At 41.6% G+C, this 25425-nt stretch overlaps 1 protein-coding gene across 4 annotated transcripts in view; it reads left to right on the forward strand.

Annotated features, from left to right (window-relative positions):
• The window catches only part of RIPK1 (receptor interacting serine/threonine kinase 1), a 165258-nt gene that overhangs the window by 115786 nt on the left and 24047 nt on the right, over positions 1 to 25425 (forward strand). For all 4 annotated transcript variants that reach the window (XM_040431969.1, XM_040431971.1, XM_040431970.1 and 1 more), the window contains exon 8: positions 15397 to 15484. In XM_040431969.1, the coding sequence (XP_040287903.1) occupies positions 15397 to 15484 (88 nt within the window). The remainder of the gene's footprint in view (positions 1 to 15396; positions 15485 to 25425) is intronic.

Raw genomic sequence — 25425 nt, forward strand, 5'->3', positions numbered from 1 at the left:
ATGAGCAGATGTGGCTAATGAGCAGCAGCTCTTGTATGGAGTCTCTATTACCACAGTCTGTCCTGTCCATCCTCTCTGTACTTCGTCTCCCCTTGAACTCCATTCTCACAGATTCAGCTACCTTTCTGTTTTAGGCTTTAGATGCTGTGATCAAGTGAGATCATGGCATCTAAATGCACAAAAACAGTTTCCGCGCTTCCTACCAACACTACACTCGCTGACAAGGCTTATAGTGTTCATGCTGCAGTTCTTATTTTGGCCATCAGATGGCAGGCAAGGATAAGAAATGAGCAATTTTCAGTCCAAAACCCATTTTAAAAATCCCTGATGGTACAAAATTAAAAATTAAAAAACATAATTTATATGCTTATATATGAGCTTCCCAAAGTCACAAAAAATAAAAAAAAATATATAAAAAAACATACGTTTAAATCACCCCCCTTTCCGTATACCGGTAATTAAAAAGATAAATGCCTAAATAACAACATGGGTATCACCGTGACTGAAAACGTCCATAGTATTAGGATATCAAAAAATATTTCCAATACAGCGAATGGCGTAACGGAAAAAAGGGTCAAAATGGCCAATTTGCCATTTTTTTATTGCTTCTCTTACCCAAAAAAAGTGATCAAAAAGTCATGCACACTCCAAAATGCTATCAATAAAAACTATGGATTATCCCGCAAAAAAATGAGCCCCTAAACAGCAAACATAAGTATAAAAAAGTTATGGGGGTCAGAATATGGTGATGTAAAAAACACTAGACATAAAAAACCTATACATATGGGGTATTGTGGGAATTGTACTGACCCAGAAAATGAAGAGCATGGGTCAGTTTTGCCGCAAACGAAACGCCGTGGGTACAAAACCTGTAAAATGGTGGAGGAATTGCGTTTTTTTTCCAATTCCACCCCATTTGGAATTTTTTTTACTGATTCCAACTACATTTTCTGCCATAATTAATGGTGGCATTAAAAAGTGCAACTTCTCCCTCAAAAAATAAGCCCACATACAGCTATGTGAACGGAAATATAAAAAAGTAATGGCCCAAGGAAGATGGAGAAGAAAAAATAAGGCGAAAAAACCTCTGGTATCCTAAGGGTTAAAAGTTCTGTATTTGGATGCCTCCCTGAAGAGACACTCTTTTGAATGACAGTTGGAATGTTATTATTTTAGGATCACTATTTCCCAGGTGTCCCCCAACTTGCACATCTAGGTGCAGGTCAGGTCTATTGGTTAATACTAAGTTCAGTATGGCCGTCCTTCTAGTCAGGACATGCACTACTTTTTTGTGGAGCGGAAATACAGAAACTGAATGCACACGGAGTACCTTCCGTTGTTTTTGGGGACCCATTGAAGTGAATGGTTCCGCATATAGTCCGCAAAAAAAAAACTGAATGGAAGCGGAAATAACATACATTTGTGTGCATGAGCCCTTAGTAGTAGATTTTCTGTAGACTCTAATATTAGTACCCTATCAGTACTATAGTATTTTCCGATCATGTATTTCTACCCACAGTGACTCCACATGTTCATGTCCCTCACTTATATCTTCCCTGGCCGTGGGCTTTAGACAAGACTTTACTTAAAGGCAGACCCCTTCCCCTCTCAGTTTTTTACAATCCTTTTTAAACAGACTGTAACCTTGTACATTAACTGCCCAGTCATAGCTATCATCCAGCCACGTCTCAGTTATTCCCACCATGTCATAGTCCTCCTCAGACATTAGTATGCACACAACAAAGAGGCTTTTGTTGAAATAATTTTTAGGACTCTACACCTACATCTAAGGCTACTTTCACACCTGCATTCGGTGCGGATCCGTCTTGTATCTGCGCAGACTGATCCGCACCGATAATGCAAACGCTTGTATCCGTTCACAACGGATCAGTTTGCATTATTCTTAAAAAAAAAAAAAAAAGTTTAAGTCAAAACAGGTCCATCCTGACTTACATTGAAAGTCAATGGGGGACGGATCAGTTTTCAATTGCACCATATTGTGTCAGTGAAAACGGATCCGTCCCCATTGACTTACATTGTAAGTCAGGACGGAATCGTTTGGCTCCACAGGCAGAATGGAGGCACAACTGAGCCAAACTGATGCATTCTGAATGGATCCTTATCATTGGGCATTGGGTTGAACTGATCCGTTTTGGGCCGCTTGTGAGAGCCCTGAAACGGATCTCACAAGCGGACCCAGAAACGCCAGAGTGAAAGTAGCCTAACTTTGTCATTGGTTTCACTGTCGACCATGACCACTGGGTCTTCCCCAGCACCTCCCAGTAATTTATCAACCTGATGTGCGATATGACTAATTCAAGCGACAGGAAGACAACACACCGTACGATGATCCCGGACTTTGTGACAGATCTCCCTATCTGTACCACAATTGACAAATCAATAAACACAGTCTTTTCCTAAAGTCACTTAAAGAGGACCTTTCACCGCTCCTGACATGCCTGTTTTTTTTTTTTTTTTTAAACAAAATTTTCTTTATTTTATTCAAAATAGATTCTCTTACATAACATTTTCACTGCATGTCGCAGAGTTTTGAATAAAGTATACAGTTTACAATTTAAAATATCAGTCATAATGCAAAGACATCAGGGTATTATAATCTGTATGATATTTTTTGCAGAGAGAAAAAAAAAATAAAAAAATTATAAGTAAAAAAATAAATAAAACAAGAATATAACATTTAAACAAAAAAACCCCTCCCTCCCTAACCCTCCCACCTCAAGCTAAAGGATGTTTGATCTTTCAACCCCCTTCTCTTACTGTATTATCGCTACAATATATTTCAATTATATGATGGTGTAATATGTAATCCCTAGTTGCTTATTAACAATCTCCCTATGCTCCCATTTAGTACCGCATTTGAATACCATTCTGTATATTTGAAGGATGCCATCAGCTCTCCGACATCTCCCCGTGAGAGGTGTTTTTCGATAAAAGTTTGCCATTTGCGAAAGAAACCCTTTGTCTTTTTTTCTTTTTGGTGTTCCGTGTCTAATTTATCTATATACATAAAATGTGACATCTGGGAAATTAGCTCACTAACTTGAGGGATACTTGGTTTAAGCCAATTATTTAAAAGACCACGGAGAGATGTCAAGAGAGCAACCTCCACTATCAACTTAGGTTTAGAGGCTTCGTCAAATATATGGAAAAGGAGCGTCTCAGGATTGTAAGATAAAGTTTCCCCCCATGTATTCCTGATCCAATCGGATATCCCTTTCCAATAGGTTTGGACATGCACACATTCCCAAACACAATGTAGCAAGTCTGCTCGATCTGCATCACATTTCGGACATTTAGTTAAGTAATCTGTTTTAGGATTTTTCTTAATATATTGAATGCATAGATCGCTGAATGTATAAGGCGGAAATGTGATTCTCTCCATCTCTCACAGGGCACTGCCTTACAAACTCTCATCCATCCCATCTTCCACTGGCAAGGATTTTTTAAGTTTCCTCTCCCATTTCTTAAAAAGACCGGCAACCACCTTTTTGTCTGCAGACTCTCTCATATTGCTATATATGTGGGAAATAGAGTGTCTACCGTCCCCATGTGTTAATGAAAATGCTAGGGATTGATTTGTACATTCGTTAGAGACATCTAATAATCTCTGTTTACAAAAATGCATAAGTTGTTGGTAAGCCAAAAACTGGGATTTTTCCAGGCCAAATCTGTCACATATCTCTGGGAATGTTAGATATCTTTTCTCAGACAAATGAAGCACATCTAAGAGTCTGTGTATTCCTTTGGACTTCCAAATCCTAAACATTTTGTTTTGAGCCCCTAAGGGGAACTCTGGATGTTTCCATAATTCCAGGTATCTAGAAGCCAGGAATGATTTCTTGGCTAGCTTACGTACTTCCTTCCATGTTACCATGGTGTCTCTTAATATCAATGAGTGTCTTAGATGAAATGGAAGTGCCCGTCTCCTAGTATGTAACAGATTTGACAATGGCCAACCACCAGCCAGTTGCTGTTCCAGAGAGGTGTTTGAGTAGTGATGAGATCCGTGCATCCAATCCAAGCAATGTCTGAATAGACAAGCTAGATTATACAATCTTATATTTGGGATGTTAAAACCCCCTTGATGTCTAGGCAACATTAATTTAGATAGGGACACTCTAGGTTTTCTCCCAGACCATAAAAAGGATGTGAACATGGATTGTATACCTTTGATGTCAGAGTGTTTTAGAAGTAGCGGTAATGTTTGCATGGGGTACAAGAGCTTAGGGAAACATATCATCTTAATTAGGTGACTTCTGCCCGTTAGAGACAATGGCAGGTTTTTCCACCTCTCTAAATCGTTTTTTATTGCTTTGAATAGTGGTATGTAGTTCAGAGCATAGAGTGATTCAGGGGTTCTCCCTATTTTAATGCCCAAGTATTTAATATATGTAGTAGCCACTACTATTTGACTACATGACTCTGGTAGCTTAAATTTTGGTGAGGGAGGTCTCAATGTAAGTAGTATACATTTGTCCAGGTTTATTTTAAAGCCTGACACCGGCCCAAAAGATGACAACAGTTGTAACACTTTTTCAAGGTCCATCAACGGGTCAGCAAGAAAAATGAGTAGGTCATCCGCAAATAATGATGTTCGCACTTCATTTTTCCCTACTTTTATACCCTGAAAAATATTCCCTTCCTCTAACAATCTGATCAGGGGCTCTAGAGCTATGTTAAACAATAAAGGCGAAAGGGGACATCCCTGACGTGTTCCTCAAGCTAAGTTAAAAGTTGTTGATAAGAATCCAGGAGTCGAGATTCTAGCTTTAGGATCACTATATAATGCCGAAATAAAGGTTCTGAATGGACCAGAAATGTGCATTTTGTCCATCACTTTGCCTAACCAATCCCATCTCACATTATCGAATGCCTTTTCCGCATCGAATGCAACTAACGAAGGCATAGTTGATTTATCAGTTTTTCCTCTCACTACATCTAGGACTGTGAGGACTTTGCGGATATTAGAAACCGCTGATCTATTTTTAATAAATCCCGACTGCGATGAGGATACCAAATCAGGCATTATAAATGAGAGTCTGTCAGCCATTATTTTGGCGGCTAATTTCAGATCGACATTGATAAGTGAGATGGGACGGAACGACGATGGAAGCAGAACATCCCTTCCGGGCTTGGCAATCAATTTGATGTATGCTACATTATCAGATGAGGACAAAGGTGATCCCGTGAGGATACCGTTAAAAACTTTTGTGAGAGGTTCTACTATTTCTCCTGCCATCATTTTGTAAAACTCTATTGAGTACCCATCAGGACCTGGTGCCTTGTGTAATTTTGAGTTTTTAATTGCCCTCAAAACTTCTGAATCGGTAATAGGTGAGTTCAGAGCCTCTAGCTGGGCCTGCGATGGCGAAGGGAGATTAGTGCATTTCAGAAAGAACTCTGACATTGGGTCAATCGGTCCAGGATCCTCATATAATTTTGCATAAAAATCTCGTAAGACGGAAATTATTTTCTCTGGTTTTTGATATATCTCGCCCCTAGAGTCAGCAATAGACGTTATGTGGTGTTGTTGCTTAGCATTTTTCACTAATGACGCCAAAAGTCTACCTGACTTATTCCCTTCTCTAAAAAATTTGGCCGTGGAGATTGACATATCAATTTTTGCTTTTCTTTCATACCATAACTCGTAATTTTCCCTGGCTATTTTCCATTTTGCTCTATTTTGATCAGTGGGATTGGACATATATTCAGTATATGCTGAACGAAGCAGTTGACTATATTTTATCAATTCGTGTGCTACTTTCTTTTTGATTCCCTGTGTGTATGCCATAATACGACCTCTTAGCACCGCTTTAGCCGCATCCCAATAAATGGACGGTGAATCCTGATAGGAACTGTTATCTCCCCTATATTCCCAGAACCAACCCCTAAGTAAATCTTCAAAATTCTCATCATGGTATAAAAATGATGGGAATCTCCATAGAATATCTGAACCTCTAGGCTGTTGTTCTGCTATATTTATAGAGATGGGGGCATGATCAGATATGATTAAGTCATGTATCTTGGTTCCTGTAATTCTACCAGATAGATTACCTGAGGTAAGAAGGTAGTCGATTCGTGACCACGAGTCATGGGGATTAGAGTAGAAAGTAAATTCCCTACTATCAGGATTCAAGAGCCGCCAGGAGTCTATCAACGCCGTATCCTCCACAAAGTTTACCAAAGCTCCTTCCATTATGGATAACTTTTCCCTGGATATCTTTGAGGATTTCCTATTTTCTTTCAAGGAGTATACAGCGTTGAGGTCTCCGCCCACCACTTTTTTGGTAGATGCATCTTTGATAATGACCCCAGCCAAATCAGACAGGAAAGGCCTATTGTCTCCATTAGGAGCATAAACGTTATAAATCGTAAGTTCATCCGCTCCCAGCGAAATTCTTGCCATGCACCATCTCCCCTCATCATCACACAACCGATCTAATACAACAGAGGACAAATTTTTGTGTACTAGTATTAAGACCCCCGCTTTGCGGTTGACCGCTGCAGAACCCAGCACAGTTCCCACCCATGCCTTCTTCATTCTGTCATAATCCTCCTCTACCAGATGGGACTCCTGCAAAAGGGCTATATCTGCTCGGAGATTTTTCAGGTGTCTAAGTATCTTATTACGCTTTTGAGGGGAGCGCAGCCCCTTAACGTTCCAGGAGACTATTCTCATGGAGGTCTCCACCGAGCGTTAAGTTACATACTGAAGCGGGAAGAGATAGACATCCATTTATCAAGAGCAAGCAGCTTTACCCAAAATCCCCCCAAAAACCAATAACAAAAAACAACATAACAAGTATTAACCTTAAGGGCTCTAGGCCCTAGAAATTACCCTAAAGGGCATTTTCAGTTTTTTTGAGCCTTTACTTTTTTCCCCATGTGCAAGCGAGCGACCATAGCATTAATATAGTATGATCGTTCCACTCCCCAAACCACCCTGTACATATAGACATATTTCCATCAATCTACCCAGCAAAACATTGATTACAGCTAGTTTACCAAGTCAGGCAAATTATCATGGCAATTAGGTTATATGACATGTTGTCGTAAGACTAAGATATTGCATCACCATACTGCTATATTGCTGAAGTGCCCTACTGCTATGAAAGATCTGCCCCCCGAATTCGAGAGAACCGGGCCTTAGCGAAATCACTCCCAGCTTCCCCCGTTTCAAGAGGCCGATCCCACAGCCTGTCAGTTATACCACTATGCAGTTCAAGTTCCCTCATGACTCTATATAATACAATACATCTACCTGGCCTCAGGTAAATCGTCAAATAAGTAAATCTTATTCATGATATGACAACCAGATATATTGGTATGGTGCATCCACCCTCCACAAACATAGAAACCGGGCCCCAGGGATTAAATGGTATTTGGTCATCCCCGTAAGAGCGAAATCGCCCCCGGTTTCATTCATATAGAAGGCTGATCCCCCAAACAAACATACCGGTAATGGCGCCTTTCAGTCCACACTTTATCTTGGATCTGTATGATAGAATGTAATGTAGAAGTTAGACGCAAGCTCATCTTATCTCGCGCTGTTGGCTTGAACCGGCTCGGCCTGTATGTGAACGTTCATATGGTCCCTGAATCGGCGGTTCATCTGTTAGTTCACTAGACCTCCCGTCTCGGTCACGATGTCGCGGCGATCTCTGCAGTCCCCGAGGAGATGACGCATTTCTTTCCAGGGAGCTGGACGCCTCATCAGGTGAATGATATAGCGTGGAGGAGCCATCTGGGCGGTAAATTCGCAAAGAAGCCGGGTAAATCAGAGCAAATCTGATGTTCTTGTTGTGTAACTGGGTGCAAATCGGGGAAAAAGATTTCCGCCTCCTAGAGACCTCCGCAGAATAATCCCCAAACAGAATTTTTGCCCCTCTCAATATAATAGGGCCTTTGCGTGCTTTATACGCTCTGAGGATGAGTTCCTTATCGGAATAGTCCAGGTACCGCATGATGACCTGTCTAGGTCTGGTGGGCTGACTATCGTCGCTGCGGTTGTTCGGGCCCACTCTGTGTGCGCGTTCCACCTTGCAATGGCGCGAAATTCCCAGGATGCCGGGCAGTTCACTTTCACATATAGCCATTAGGTCTCCCACCGGAATCGACTCTTGTAGCCCCACCAGCCTCAGGTTGTTGCGTCTGGAGCGGTTTTCTAAATCTTCCACCTTCTCGCCCAATCTTTTATTCTCTGTGAGAACTTTATGTAGCTTGTGCAGGATCGATTCTGCGGTGTCCTCCATCACTTGAATTCTGGACTCGGCCACATCAAGTCTGGCATCATGCTGTTGTACGGTGTCTTGTAACTGTTGCATCACATGAGTGACCGAAGTGGCTAGAGTTTCCCGCAGGTCTGGTGCTAGATGAGTAGCTACCTCCACTGCGAGTGCTTTGTAGTCGAGATATTTTATCAGGGAGACCGGCGCAGCATTCCGTTCCTCATTCCCCTCTGTTAGTTGCCCAGTCTGGGATTGGGTCCCGACCATCTCCGCTGCGTCCGGGGTCGGCGCCATGATGTTAGATGTCTCTTCCTGCTGCAGTGGCGACGAAATCACTCTGCTCTTCAGTTTTTTGCCCATGTTCACAAGGTAGCGATCCATGCAGAGTGATCGCACCCTATGATCTTCCTCCCTACTGCAGAAAGAAGGACGCACGGGCAGTTTGTAACGATCTGTGGTGGGTAGCTGGGGAGCTTCACTTCCAAGCGACTTCACATGGCGGCGCCGGAACCGGAAGTCGACATGCCTGTTTTAATAGCTACATGCATTCCCCATGTAATACCAATTCTAGAGCATCTACAGTTGCAAGAAAAAGTACGTGAACCCTTTGGAATGATATGGATTTCTGCACAAATTGGTCGTAAAATGTGATCTGATCTTCATCTAACTCACAACAATAGACAATCACAGTCTGCTTAAACTAATAACACACAAAGAATTAAATGTTACCATGTTTTTATTGAACACACCATGTAAACATTCACAGTGCAGGTGGAAAAAGTATGTGAACCCCTAGACTAATGACATCTCCAAGAGCTAATTGGAGTGAGGTGTCAGACAACTGGAGTCCAATCAATGAGATGAGATTGGAGGTGTTGGTTACAGCTGCCCTGCCCTATATAAAACACACACCAGTTCTGGGTTTGCTTTTCACAAGAAGCATTGCCTGATGTGAATGATGCCTCGCACAAAAGAGCTCTCAGAAGACCTACGATTAAGAATTGTTGACTTGCATAAAGCTGGAAAGGGTTATAAAAGTATCTCCAAAAGCCTTGCTGTTCATCAGTCCACGGTAAGACAAATTGTCTATAAATAGAGAAAGTTCAGCAGTGCTGCTACTCTCCCTAGGAGTGGCCATCCTGTAAAGATGACTGCAAGAGCACAGCGCAGACTGCTCAATGAGGTGCAGAAGAATCTTAGAGTGTCAGCTAAAGACTTACAAAAGTCTCTGGCATATGCTAACATCCCTGTTAGCGAATCTACGATACGTAAAACACTAAACAAGAATGGATTTCATGGGAGGATACCACAGAGGAAGGCACTGCTGTCCAAAGAAAACATTGCTGCACATTTACAGTTTGCACAAGAGCACCTGGATGTTCCAAAGCAGTACTGGCAAAATATTCTGTGGACAGATGAAACCAAAGTTGATTTGTTTGGAAGAAAGACACAACACTATGTGTGGAGAAAAAGAGGTACAGCACACCAACATCAAAACCTCATCCCAACTGTGAAGTATGGTGGTGGGGGCGTCATGGTTTGGGGCTGCTTTGCTACGTCAGGGCCTGGACGGATTGCTATCATCAAAGGAAAAATCAATTCCCAAGTTTATCAAGACATTTTGCAGGAGAACTTAAGGCCATCTATCCTCCAGCTGAAGCTCAACAGAAGATGGGTGTTGCAACAAGACAACGACCCAAAGCATAGAAGTAAATGAACAACAGAATGGCTTAAACAGAGGAAAATACACCTTCTGGAGTGGCCCAGTCAGAGTCCTGACCTCAACCCGATTGAGATGCTGTGGCATGACCTCAAGAAAGCGATTCACACCAGACATCCCAAGAATATTGCTGAACTGAAACAGTTCTGTAAAGAGGAATGGTCAAGAATTAGTCCTGACCGTTGTGCACTTCTGATCTGCAACTACAGGAAACGTTTAGTTGAAGTTATTGCTGCCAAAGGAGGTTCAACCAGTTATTAAATTCAAGGGTTCACATACTTTTTCCACTTGCACTGTGAATGTTTACATGGTGTGTTCAATAAAAACATGGCAACATTTTATTCTTTGTGTGTAATTAGTTTAAGCAGACTGTGATTGTCTATTGTTGTGACTTAGATGAAAATCAGATCACATTTTATGACCAATTTGTGCAGAAATCCATATCATTCCAAAGAGTTCACATACTTTTTCTTGCAACTGTATTCTTATGGCTCTATGTTGTGCCATTTCTGTATTATTTCTTCTAGAAGTTATGAATTGCCTTTAGCCTTCAGTAAGGGTACAGAGGGGAGGAACCAGTTGGGGGTGTGTACCTGCACAGTATGAAAATGACAGAACTGATTGGTTAGAGTGAGTCTGTGCAGGTACACCCCCCCCCCCCCCCCCCCCCCCCTATCTTGTTACCATCTCTCTGTACCCTTACTGAAAGCTAATAGCAATGTATTCATAACTTCTGGTAGAAATAATAAAGGAACGGCACAACCTAGAGCCATAAGAATAGAGACATGACCAAAGCAGTGAAAGGTCCTCTTTAAGCTCAAATCACACATGTAACACAAAACACACTTTGTATTAAAAAACACTTGCACTCTCCCAAAATCACTTTTTTAGTCTGAATTTAAGGCCCCATTCACTCTACCATGTGTTTTGCAGTCCACAAACAGCGGATCCGCAAAACATGGATACCGGCTATGTGCATGCTGTCATTCTATTTGTCCTTTCTATGGAAATGTCCTATCCTTCAAAATGGACATGTATAGGACGTGTTCTATATTTTTTATATATATTTATTTTTTTGTGGGACCACAGTATAGACATACTGATGCAGAGAACACACAGTGTACTATCTATACTATCTACATTTTTTGTGGCCTCATAGAAATGAATGGGTCCATTTGCAATCCGCTGGCAATTGTTAGGATGAGGCCTAAAGCTGCTATTCGCATTTAGCTGTAAACCAGTGTGCAGATTTTTTTTTCCCTGTGAATTCAAAGGACAGAGCTGGCTTCAACATTCAATGGAACACATTTGCTAAGATCGGCTGTTTTAGGCTGGTCTTCGTTTTCACCTTGTGCTGCCATAAGATTCTTCAAATTTATGTCATGGTATGCACCTCGTCGTAAATTAGGCATGTCTATTGCAGACCTTGCGGCTGGCAAATGGAACTATGCCAGCTTCTGGCTGGCATTGTCTTTCGTCAACATTTATGCCTGTTTTAGTCTCTGTCCTGCAGTCCCGAGCATGAGTAGGCATCTCTCCACTCTCCTGTGTGTATTGAAATTAGTGCTCAGTAAACTCCCTGTCCAGCTGCTGATTAAGGTGCTCATAAGCTTCCCTATTTTGCTGGGCTGTGCATCCACCTCCTCGCCTAAGCTTTGAGGTTTTCTTTATTAACCAGCAAAGGTGATCTCTTGTCTGAATATACACGTACAGTACCTTGTCTGCGTACCAATTCTGATCCTTGCAGCATGCCCCCATCTTGGAACTGTGGCCTGGATTATGCACATACTCTGCCTGCCCTGACATTGGTATTGCTATTTGCAATATGTAAGTACTCGGCCTGCCCTGACTTTGGTCTGTATTCAGAATACGAGTCCTTGGTGTTTAGCACTGGTGTCTCTGATCTCATGGGTTAGCAACCAACTACTCCAGGAGGTACCGGCCTGCTTGCTTCGCTTCGGTGAAGTCAATATCCTTGTGTAGGGGTTAAAGGGGGAATACTTATGCAGCCCCAAACCATGACACTTCCACCTCCATGCTTGACTGTAGGTAAGACACACTTGTCTTTGTACTCCTCACCTGGTTGCCACCACAGGACATGGTTAAACTAACTGACAAAGCAAAGTGGTCTCAAGAGACAGAGAAATGCTCAAAACCCCAAATGCTGTTGCGCATTTATAACTGGAGGAGCAGATCCTGCCCATGTGATCCGTTGCTAGCAGCAATCCCCAGCAAAAATGCATACAATGGAGGATGCCTGCAACGGACCACATGTGTCACAAGAACATCCTACACAGGATTGCTAAATGTGTGGATGTGATTGATTATGTAAAACAAAAATTTGGTGCACTACAATGGTAAATGCAAATGACAATATATGGCTAAACCCTCACTCTGATATTAAAAATGAGACTTTCGCCAATATATTCTTATATCAAGAACATACTGGAGCCCGCGCACCTAGTCAAGGTCTCTCATGGTGGCACGGGACCTAACGCTAACCTACCTGCGCCGTATGGGCAATTACAGGGCCGTATGGGCTATTAGAGGAGCATATGGTCCGACACACATAGCCTAGATCATCTTTATGTAGAGCAACAACAACAAAAAAATTCAGATCCTCAGAGAGTTCTTTGCCATGAGGTGCCATGTTGAACTTCCAGTGACCAGTATGAGAGAGTGCGAGAGCGATAACACCAAATTTAGCACACCTGCTCCCCATTCACACCTGAGACCTTGTAACACTAACGAGTCACATGACACTGGGAGGGAAAATGGTTAATTGGGCACAATTTGGCCATTTTCACTTAGGGGTGTACTTACTTTGTAGACATTACAGGGGCTCTCCAGGAATTAAGAAAATGTAAATACTTAAATATTATTTTACAGGGTGGATTTGATTTAAATAACTAGTCAGTAAGGCTTGATTTAAATCATAGTTTTCTACATAAAGACTAAGGCCCCTTTCACACGAGCGAGTATTCTGCGCGGATGCGATGCGGGAGGTGAACGCATTGCACCCGCACTGAATACTGACCCATTCATTTCTATGGGGCTGTTCACATGAGCGGTGATTTTCACGCATCACTTGTGCGTTGCGTGAAAATCGCAGCATGCTCCTCTTTGTGCGTTTATCACGCAACGCAGGCCCCATAGAAGTGAATGGGGTTGCTTGAAAATCGCAAGCATCCGCAAGCGATTTTCACGCACGGTTGCTAGGAGACGATCGGGATGGAGACCCGATCATTATTATTTTCCCTTATAACATGGTTATAAGGGAAAATAATAGCATTCTGAATACAGAATGCATAGTAAAACAGCGCTGGAGGGGTTAAAAAAAATAAATAAAATGTAACTCACCTTAGTCCATCTGATCGCGTAGCCCAGCATCTCCTTCTGTCTCCTTTGTTGAATAGGACCTGTGGTGAGCATTAAGTACAGTTACAGGACCTTTGACGTCACTCCGGTCATCACATGGTACGTCACATGATCTTTTACCATGGTGACGTCATCAAAGGTCCTGGAATGAATGCTCACCACAGGTCCTGTTCAGCACAGAAGGAGACAGACGAGATGCCGGCAGCGCCAGCAAGTGGATTAAGGTGAGTTAAATATATATATATTTTTTTAAAAATTATTTTTAACCCCTCCAGCACTAGTTTACTATGCATTCTATATTCAGAATGCTATTATTTTACCTTATAACCATGTTATAAGGGAAAATTATTCAATCTACAGAACACCGATCCCAAGCCCAAACTTCTGTGAAGAAGTTCGGGTTTGGGTACCAAACACGCGCGATTTTTCTCACGCGAGTGCAAAACGCATTACAATGTTTTGCACTCGTGCGGAAAAATCGCGGGTGTTCCCGCAACGCACCCGCACATTTTCCCGCAACGGTATAACTTATAATATGCAACTTTTCATATTAGTTTGATTAGGTTGATTCTGTATTCATAGGTTTGTAGAAGTTAGGATTAAGGTCTTTTTCTCAACTCTGTTCATGTTATAAAATTTTTGCTGTGAAGAGGAGGCATGTGATCTCTGCTGAGTCAAATTCAGTTTTGAGAACTGCAAAAGTAAACCAAGCATCTGTGATAATATCTTCTATGCAGAGAAACTGCCCAATAATCTTACAGAAACCTCTGGAAGCGCATGACATTGTGAATGGATTAATGGAATTTATTTACCAAAAAAATTAAACATATACAGCCTTATTCTACATCATTAAAATACTAATCTTTATTTCATGATGGAATAACCATTTGGATGGTAATATATTTTCCTCAAAAAGCATTTTATATAAAAAAAATTCTGATTTTTAAATAAAAAGTTTCAATAATCAGTTTAAATCCCAAAAATCAGATTCTTTTTATTTTTTTTACCTTTCATTAGTAATAATGGCTTGTTTTGTCTAGGGAGCAATCATCAGGGGAAATAAAATGGCTGCCGTCCTATTAGTACAAACAAATCCTGTCCTAATCACACAGGAGGACAAGTTACTTTACCACAATAAGCCATAGTGCTTCCTCATCCTTCTCTCTGCTCTGCTTGTCAGGAATCGCGATCCTGAACACAGGTGAATCTCTGTGGGAATGGAGATGATGAGGAGACATAAGAGGAGGGTGAGGTGTGGCTAATGAGCAGCAGCTCTTGTTTAGTCTCCATTACCACAGCCTGTCCTGTCTGTCCTCTCTGTACTTCATGTCTCCTCATGAACTAAATTCCCCAGAGATTCAGCTAAAGTTCTTATCTGTATTCAGGATCATAATCCCTGACAACAGAGGAGGAGGATGAGGCAGCTCTTTACCTCAGTGTTGTAAAGTAACTTGTCCTCATGTGTGATCAGGACAGGCTTTGCGTGAACTAATGGGACGGCAGCCATTTTGTTTCTCCTGATTGCTCCCCAGACAAAACGAGCAATTATAAATAATGAAAGGTATTTGAGAATATATTTATTATAAAGTAATATATTTAAGTATTTTCATTTTCTTAATTACCGGAGAACCCCTTTAATGGCTGTGTGTTGAGTTATTTTGAGGGCACACCAAAGTTACACTGTTATACAAGCTGTACACTGACTACTTTACATTGTATCAAAGTGTCATATCTTCAGTGTTGTACAAAGACAAAAAAAAAAATGCAACAGTTTTTTTTATTATCTTTTGTATTTTTATTTTTTTTGTCTTTGTGTTTCCAGCCATGGCCACGTGCACCTGCGCATTGGGATGTGCTAACTGGCCCCCTTTTTCTTTGCATCTTCAGTGTTGTCCCGTGAAAAGATGTAACAAATTATTTACAAAAATGTCAGTGCCTTAAGGTTTTTATTATGCACTTTGTAGCACTACAGTGCTACAGTATGTTGGCTATAAAATATTCAGTACTGCAATCTTGATGAATTCACTAAAGTTTATTTACAATTTTTAGGAATCGTACCCTAAGCCTGATCCGTTTGTTCAGAGGATGGCATCTTTACAACTCGATTGTGATGCAGAGCCTCCCAGTATCCCAAGAGGTAGGAATTTACCCTACTTACTATAGATACACACCTACAGAAACATAACATTATACAACAAACTGAATTACAAGATCTGTGTCTTTAGTTTAGCAATTTAAAGGGGGTTTCCATCTCTTTTATATTGGTCACAATTAAAACATTAATGCATAGACCTGGAGAAGTTTTCTATGATTAAATAGCACTGTAGGTTTGTCAGCAATTAAAAAGAAAGATTCTGGCAAAGTCCAGATTTCACCAGATCAGTCCGTGTGGCACTGTGAGATGTTTCCAGTAAGCCAGATTGTAGCCAAGGCAGTTGGCTATTAAGTGCAGGAGCGTCTTTCTTTCTCCAAGCTGGTTCAGTCGCAGACACTGCAGTTACACATCGCCGTGCCTGTTCCTTTGCTTCATGGACTGCAAAACAAACAAGCGCACCCTGGGTGGGATCCGATGTAGTTTATTCAACACGCTTAAAATTATACTTGCGGATTAAAATCTTGTGGTTATGCATATAAAACATCTTAAAACCCATAGGGATCCCACCCAGGGTGCGCTTGTTTGTTTTCCAGTTCCGTGCAGTAAACTCCCAGATTCTATGAAGCAAAGGAACAGCCACAGCGATATGTAACTGCAGCATCTGCGACTGATCTGTAGCTTAACATAGTAACTTAGTACATAGACCGAAAAAAGACATTTGTCCATCCAGTTCGGCCTGTTATCTTGGAAAAAGAAAGAGGGACACACCTGCACCTAATAGCCGATTGCCTTGGCTACAATCCGACTTAGGGTACTTTCACACTAGCGTTTTTGTTTTCCGATATTGAGTTCCGTCACAGGAGCTCAATACCGGAAAAAAACTGATCAGTTTTATCCCAATGCATTCCGTTCAGGATGCATCAGTTCAGTCCCTTTAATGTTTTTTGGACGGAGAAAATACGCTGCAGTTTTATCTCCGGCCAAAAATACTGAACACTTGCTGCAATGCCGGGCATTCATTTACATTGAAGTGTATTAGTGTTCCGGCAAAACGGATTTGGCTTTGCGCAGACCTTTAAAAATGCAAAAAAAATTTTTATACCAGATCCGTTTTTCCGTGTGACACCGGAGAGACTGATCCGGTATTGCAATGCATTTGTCAGACGCATCCGGATCCGTCTGACAAATGTCTGCTACAAGTGTGAAAGTACCCTTACTGGGAACATCTAACAGCACCAAGCTGACAGATCTGGACTTTGCCAGAATCTTCCTTTTTAGCTGCTGAGAAATCTACTGTGCTATTTAGGGCTCATGCACACGACCGTATGTATTTTGCGGATCTGCAAAAAAACGGATGACATCTGTGTGATGTCCGTGTTGCATCTGTTTTTTCTTCTTGTAGATCCATTGTAACAATGCCTGCCCTTGTCTGCAAAACTGACAAGAATAGGACATGCTCTATTATTTTCTTTTTTTCTTTTCTTTTTTGCGCAATGGACATACGGACACGGAACGCACGTGGAGTCATTTCTGGGGTTTTTTCAAGCTCCATTGAAGAGAATGGTTCTGCATACAGACCAGTAAAAAACGTAATGTAAACAAAGAAAATTATGTTCATGTGCATGAGTCCTTAATCAAAGAAATCTGCTCCAGGTCCAGGCTTTATTGTTTTACTTGTGTTCAGTATCTGGTCCGTTCCACAAGGACTTATTTGGACTTGTTTTTGAGCCACATATGAGAATCTATGCTATCTTTGTTTATTTGTATATTTGTAGTCTTTTATATTAATGAGTTATCCTCAGGATAGGTCAGCAGTATCTGATCAGGGGGAAGTCCAATGACCTGGAACCCCCGATAATCAACTGATTGAGGAGACCTTGGCGCTTCGGTCTCCTCACAGCTTACCATGCACAGCGCTGTACATTGCATAGTGACTGTGCATACTTGAATGGGACTGTACTGCGCCTAGGCCACATGACTGATGAACATGACGTCACTGGCCTAGGGTAAGCTGCAAGAAGGCTGTGGCCCTTCTCCTCAAAAAGCTGATCGGTGGGGGTCCTGGGTGTCAGACCCCACTGATCAGATACTGATGATCTATCCTGAGTATAGACCATCAGTATAGAACAGTTGGAAAACTGTGAAAGATGAATAGAACTATATTGAAAAGGTGCAAATAGAGAAAGGGGAGAGAGGAGGCAGCGGCTCATGTGTGGTACAGTCACAAGTAGTGAGATAATAAAATTGCGCTTACCAGAAAGTGTTGTGATGAAGTCACAACAGCTTAGAGGGCCTTGCTGGTGAAATGTCCCGACCAGCATCCGGGAAAATAGCCTGGCTGCAGCCTTGGTTACTAACTGCACTTCTGGATAAGTGCCGTCATAGGATCAATAAGAGGACAAAAAGTAGATACCGGAACTGCTTCACTGGCGCTGCTGGGCAAGATGTCACAGACGAGATGCGTAGTGTAAAGTAGTTTTAAAACTACTTTATACTACGCATCTCGTCTGTGACATCTTGCCCAGCAGCGCCAGTGAAGCGGTTCCGGTATCTACTTTTTGTCCTCTTATTAATTATATTGAAAAGGTGGCAGTCAGTCACAAAGAAAGCAGTTGGAGTGAGCTTAGATTGCACAATGCTGATAGTCTGCATGGGAAGTATATACAAATCCTAAAGGCATTCAGTATATACACATTCAGTAGCTGTCGGACAAACAATCGTCTGGCAGTTATCTCTCCCAATTCACTCACAACTCCCTCATACACATGCATGTTCGGCTCAGTCAAATGTATGTGTGTGTTTTAATAGGTAATGGGGAGAAAGCTGCTGCCGGACACTTCTGGTCTATGCTGATCACTCGGGAGACCAAAGGAATGAGGCGGAAATATTTTTGCCCACTCCTTCTCTCCCCAACATCATTTCTTGGGGGAGAGTTGGTAGCCCATACATACATATTAGGCTGAGGTCACATCAGCGTTCAGCCTTTCCGTTCTCCTGCTCCATTACAAAAAAAAGGGGGTTAGTCAGCACCTCCCAGAGCGCAGGTGCACGCTGCTATGGCAAAAATCTTCGTCTGAGCAGAAACCTAACGGACCCTATTATAGTCTATGGGGTCCGTAGGCTCCATTCGGCTCAGTTATGTGCCGAATCCGTCCTTTCCGTTCTCCTGCTCCTATAACTGAGCAGGAGAACGGAAAGGCTGACCGCTGATGTGAACTCAGCCTAAGGGTTTGGTTGACAATACACTAATGTGTATGGGTGTCTTAAAGGGGTACTCCCATGCCTGACATTGATGGCATATTGCTAGGATATATTATGGTGTAGAACTTTGTGGCACTCTGCCAGTACACGCTTGGAGTCGGGTTCCCACCCCTCGTATAATAAAGAAGAGAACTCCAGCAGTTGTGTTGCAAAATAGATGAATAGTTTATTTGAAGTGCGGCTTTAGCATACAGTAACGTTTCGGCCGGGTATGGCCTTTATCAAACTGCTGCCGCTATGTAGAAGATGGAGATGTGTAGTAGAAAAGGCTGCGCTCAGTGGGTAATGTTGGTGTGCAGTTCGTGCATCTACCTGTTCGTGCAACTGCACGTCAACATTACCCACTGAGCGCAGCCTTTTCTACTACACATCTCCATCTTCTACATAGCGACAGCAGTTTGATAAAGGCCATACCCGGCCGAAACGTTACTGTATGCTAAAGCCGCACTTCAAATAAACTATTCATCTATTAAACTATTCATCAACTGCTGAAGTTCTCTTCTTATTATATTGCTGGGATATGCCATCAATGTCAAATAGGGCCCTTAAAGTGAAGGATGGCAGGCAACGCATATGTGGCATGCTCTTAATTCACTGCTGTGGGAGTTCCAAAAACAACCAAGCAAGTGTGCTCAGCTAATTTCAGAAATCCCATAACGTGAGTGGAAAGCACATCGCGCATGTGCACCCCCCTCTCCATTCACTGCTGTGGGACTGACTGAAATAGAGGAGCCATCGCTCGGCTATTTTTTTGGGAACTCCCATAGCTGTGAATGGAAGGTGGCCATGCATGCACTGCACTGCTGTGCTCCCTTCACTTAGGAGGTTAAGCATTCTGGAGTTAAAAGGGGGTCTCTACTTTTAAAATATGCTAATGTGTCCCTTTTCTGTTACTTTTAAATAGGGGATACAGTGCTAGAATGTATTGGAATGTATTGGCTCAGATGAGCAGAAGTTAATACTTTGCGAAGTCTCGCGTGACTTCGCGTATTAACTTCATAGACTAATTTTACTGTAAAAAAAAACATTTCCCGAACTCTGGTTCGGTTCCAAGTTGTACCTTCCCCACCCATGCCGCTCCCACTTTCTTAGACCTGGCATGAGCAGGGAAAAGTTGCAGATCTAATATACAGTATTTTTTGCCTTTTCCCCCTTAAAATGTGCTTTTCCTCCCTGGCTGTGAAGCTCTCCGATGTGATTGGATCGCGGCACAGCCAGGGAGAAGGAGACGCCCATTGAGAAGCCCTGGCGTATTTACATACTGAGCACAAAAACTTCAGGCGGGGCGTAGGTGCGATGTTTAAAAGAAAAAAATGGGTAGCAGCATCAGCCGGGAGTACCCCGCAAGTACAGGTATTTAGCTCCTTTAAGTACATCCATACAAAAAAGCCAAATGGCTAAATACCAAACTTGACCCAGATACTTATATCTCAATAAAATATAGCCTTTAATTAACACTGTTAAAACTGATTTGTGAGCAAAATTATTTGTAGTCATTGTACCTATACCCAGATAGGGTCCCCTTTCGAAAATTGTACATAGAATACTATAAGTAAAACAGATGAAAGGTCCTCTTTAATTTGAGTCATTATGTTTATTTATACAAAAAATATCAAAAATTTGGAAAAATTTACTATTTTCTAGACTTCAATTTGTGTTTTTAAGACAGTGATACCTCATAAAATAGTTATTAATTAACATTCACCATCTGTCTACTTTATCTATACATCATTTTGTGGATGTCATTATATTTTAGGACGTTAGAAGGCTAAGATTTTTAGAAGCAAATTTTTAAAAACATTTTTAAGGACCATTTGAGTTTTGAAGTCACTGTTGGGCTTACGTAGTACAAACCACCCATAAATGACCCCATTTTAGAAACTACACCCTCTCAAGTTATTGTATAGTAGCTGATTTTACAAACATTATTAACCCTTTACATGTCTCACAAGAATTAACCCCTTAAGGACTTAGGAAATCATTCAGCCGGCATCCTGTCACAACGCCAGGGGGCGTTCGCGATCGCCGCAAACCGCAGGTCAATTCAGACCTGCGGTTTGCTGCGCATTCTGCAGACGCGGGGATCAGAAACTTTAAAATGCCAAAAATGTAGATTTTCACCCCCCCTGCACCCCTGAGTGATTTTATGGCGGCGGGTGGTGCAGGGGGGGGGGTTGCGGGCGGTGCAGCAGGCGAGATAGCGATCCCCTGCCCGCCTCCTCTTGAAATTTCATTGGTGGCCAGTGGGTATACCAGAGTGTCAGCACATTGCTGACACTCTGGTATAAACGGCTGACATCTGTGCAGATGTAAGCCGTTTAACCCTTTCCATACCGCGGTCCGTACGGACCGCTGTATGGAAAATATTAACAGTCAGGGTCAGGGAGCTCCCTCCCTCTCCCATTGGGGGGCTACTGTGCCTTTGAAGCCCCCAGACAGGATGGGGAGACAGAGGGAGGGAGCCCCCCTCCTTACCCTTCCCGTCTGCTCAGTTGTGGCCACAACCGAGCAGACGGGGAAGGTTCCCATGGCAACAGGATGCCTTCTCAGGCATAGATCTGTTCAGACAATGTGTAAGTAAAATACAGTACAATATCCTATATGGTGTACTGTACTGTATTATACAGACATCAGACCCACTGGATCTTCAAGAACCAAGTGGTTCTGGGTCAACAAAATGTAAAAAAAAGTAAAGATAAAAAAAAAAAACATTTATCACTGAATAAAAAAAAAAAAATACACTACACATATTGGATATCGCCGCGTCCGTAACGACCTGATCTATAAAACGGTCATGTTACTTTCCCCGCACGGTGAACGCCATAAAAAAAATTAAAAAAAATATTGAAATTTTGCCCACCTTACTTCCCAAAAAAGTAATAAAAGTGATCAAAAATGTTGCATGTACGCCAAAATAGTACCAATCAAACCATCATCTCATCCCGCAAAAATCATACCCTACCCAAGATAATTGCCCAAAAACTGAAAAAAACTATGGCTCTCAGACTATGGAAACACTAAAACATTATATATTTTTTTTGTTTCAAAAATGAAATCATTGTGTAAAACTTACATAAATAAAAAAAATGTATACATATTAGGTATCGCCGCGTCCGTATCGACCGGCTCTATAAAAATATCACATGACCTAACCCCTCAGGTGACCACCGTAAAAAAATAAAAATAAAAACAGTGTAAAAAAAGCCATTTTTTGTCATTTTACGACACAAAAAGTGTAATAGGAGGCGATCAAAAAGTCATATGCACCCCAAAATAGTGCCAATCAAACCGTCATCTCATCCCACAAAAAATGAGACCCTACCTAAGATAATCGTCCAAAAACTGAAAAAACTATGGCTCTCAGACTATGGAGACACTAAAACATGATTTTTTTTGTTTCAAAAATGAAATCATTGTGTAAAACTTACATAAATAAAAAAAATTGTATACATATTAGGTATCGCCGGGTCTGTGACAACCTGCTCTATAAAAATACCACATGATCTAACCTGTCAGATGAATGTTGTAAATAACAAAAAAAAAAAAAAACTGTGCCAAAAAAGCTATTTCTTGTTATCTTGCCTCACAAAAAGTGTAATATAGAGCAACCAAAAATCATATGTACCCTAAACTAGTACCAACAAAACTGCCACCCTATCCCGTAGTTTCTAAAATGGGGTCACTTTTTTGGAGTTTCTACTCTAGGGGTGCATCAGGGGGGCTTCAAATGGGACATGGTGTAAAAAAAAACAGTCCAGCAAAATCTGCCTTCCAAAAACCGTATGGCATTCCTTTCCTTCTGCGCCCTGCCGTGTGCCCGTACAGCAGTTTACAACCACATATGGGGTGTTTCTGTAAACTACAGAATCGGGGCCATAAATAATGAGTTTTGTTTGGCTGTTAACCCTTGCTTTGTAACTTAACCCTTGCTTTGTAACTGGAAAAAAAATATTAAAATGGAAAATCTGCCAAAAAAGTGAAATTTTGAAATTGTATCTCTATTTTCCATTAAATCTTGTGCAACACCTAAAGGGTTAACAAAGTTTGTAAAATCAGTTTTGAATACCTTGAGGGGTGTAGTTTCTTAGATGGGGGTCACTTTTATGGAGTTTCTACTCTAGGGGTGCATCAGGGGGGCTTCAAATGGGATATGGTGTCAAAAAAAACAGTCCAGCAAAATCTGCCTTCTAAAATCCATACGGCGCACCTTTCCCTCTATGCCCTACTGTGTGCCCGTACAGTAGTTTACGGCCACATATGGGGTGTTTCTGCAAACTACAGAATCGGGGCAATAAATATAGCATTTTGTTTGGCTGTTAACCCTTGCTTTGTTACTGGAAAAAATGGATTAACCACCTCAGCCCCCATAGCTTAAACACCCTGAAAGACCAGGCCACTTTTTACACTTCTGACCTACCCTACTTTCACCGTTTATTGCTCGGTCATGCAACTTACCACCCAAATGAATTTTACCTCCTTTTCTTCTCACTAATAGAGCTTTCATTTGGTGGTATTTCATTGCTGCTGACATTTTTACTTTTTTTGTTATTAATCGAAATTTAACGATTTTTTTGCAAAAAAATGACATTTTTCACTTTCAGTTGTAAAATTTTGCAAAAAAAACGACATCCATATATAAATTTTGCTCTAAATTTATTGTTATACATGTCTTTGATAAAAAAAAATGTTTGGGTAAAAAAAAAAATGGTTTGGGTAAAAGTTATAGCGTTTACAAACTATGGTACAAAAATGTGAATTTCCGCTTTTTGAAGCAGCTCTGACTTTCTGAGCACCTGTCATGTTTCCTGAGGTTCTACAATGGCCAGACAGTACAAACACCCCACAAATGACCCCATTTCGGAAAGTAGACACCCTAAGGTATTCGCTGATGGGCATAGTGAGTTCATAGAACTTTTTATTTTTTGTGACAAGTTAGCGGAAAATGATTTATTTATTTTCTTACAAAGTCTCATATTCCACTAACTTGTGACAAAAAATAAAAAGTTCTATGAACTCACTATGCCCATCAGCGAATACCTTTGGGTGTCTTCTTTCCAAAATGGGGTCACTTGTGGGGTAGTTATACTGCCCTGGCATTCTAGGGGCCCAAATGTGTGGTAAGGAGTTTGAAATCAAATTCTGTAAAAAATGGCCGGTGAAATCCGAAAGGTGCTCTTTGGAATGTGGGCCCCTTTGCCCACCTAGGCTGCAAAAAAGTGTCACACATGTGGTATCTCCGTATTCAGGAGAAGTTGGGGAATGTGTTTTGGGGTGTCATTTTACATATACCCATGCTGGGTGAGAGAAATATCTTGGCAAAAGACAACTTTTCCCATTTTTTTATACAAAGTTGGCATTTGACCAAGATATTTCTCTCACCCAGCATGGGTATATGTAAAATGACACCCCAAAACACATTCCCCAACTTCTCCTGAGTACGGCGATACCACATGTGTGACACTTTTTTGCAGCCTAGATGCGCAAAGGTGCCCAAATTCCTTTTAGGAGGGCATTTTTAGACATTTGGATACCAGACTTCTTCTCACGCTTTGGGGCCCCTAAAATGCCAGGGCAGTATAAATACCCCACATGTGACCCCATTTTGGAAAGAAGACACCCCAAGGTATTCAATGAGGGGCATGGCGAGTTCATATAAAAAAAAAAATTTTGGCACAAGTTAGCGGAAATTGATTTTTGGGATTTTTTTTCTCAGTCTCCCTTTCCGCTAACTTGGGACAAAAATTTCAATCTTTCATGGACTCAATATGCCCCTCAGCGAATACCTTGGGGTGTCTTCTTTCCAAAATGGTGTTATTTGTGGGGTGTTTGTACTGCCCTGGCATTTGAGGGTCTCCGCAATCATTACATGTATGCCCAGCATTAGGAGTTTCTGTTATTCTCCTTATATTGAGCATACGGGTAATGAGATTTTTTTTTTTTCCGTTCAGCCGCTGGGCTGAAAGAAAAAAATGAACGGCACAGATTTCTTCATTCGCATCGATCAATGTGGATGAAAAAATCTCTGCCAAAAAAAAAAAGGAGGGGAAAGGCGTCTGCCAGGACATAGGAGCTCCGCCCAACATCCATACCCACTTAGCTCGTATGCCCTGGCAAACCAGATTTCTCCATTCACATCAATCGATGTGGATGAATGAATCATTGCCGGGATTTTTTATTTTTTTTTTATATACAAAGTGTTTGCCAAAGCATAGGAACACCGCCACTTCTTCAGCTCATATGCCTCGGCAAACGTATCTTTTACTGCAGAGGAGAAATCTCGTCTTGCAGCGCCGCATACACCGACTTGTGTGTAATCTGACAGCAGCGCAATGCTTCTGTCAGAATGCACATCAGTGCTGCAGCTAGTCGATCGGTTGGTCCACCTGGAAGGTTAAAAAAAAGAAAAAAAACAGGCCGCAACACAATAATTTTATTAACTTTGGAAGAGAACATCTAAACTTTAACTTTTTGAACTGAACATTAACCTTTTTGCTTACTGGTGTTTTTTTTTGTTTTTTTTTTTACCTTTATAGAACAAACCTCTCCTTCCCCATGGGTCAATGTGCAAAGTGCAAATCGCCCAAAGATGTGGCGAAGTGCGTTATGCACTTTGTCCCAGGTGAAAGGAGACGTTTGCAGCAGCTGTGAGTGAATGGGCCCTAATAGCCCTGTGTGCCTGTCCTGGTGACATGTGATCCCTATGCTAGGTGTACCTGTGTGTG

The sequence above is a fragment of the Bufo bufo genome, chromosome 5 (genome assembly GCF_905171765.1).
Source record: "Bufo bufo chromosome 5, aBufBuf1.1, whole genome shotgun sequence".
In the NCBI taxonomy this organism is placed as follows: Eukaryota; Metazoa; Chordata; class Amphibia; order Anura; family Bufonidae; genus Bufo; species Bufo bufo.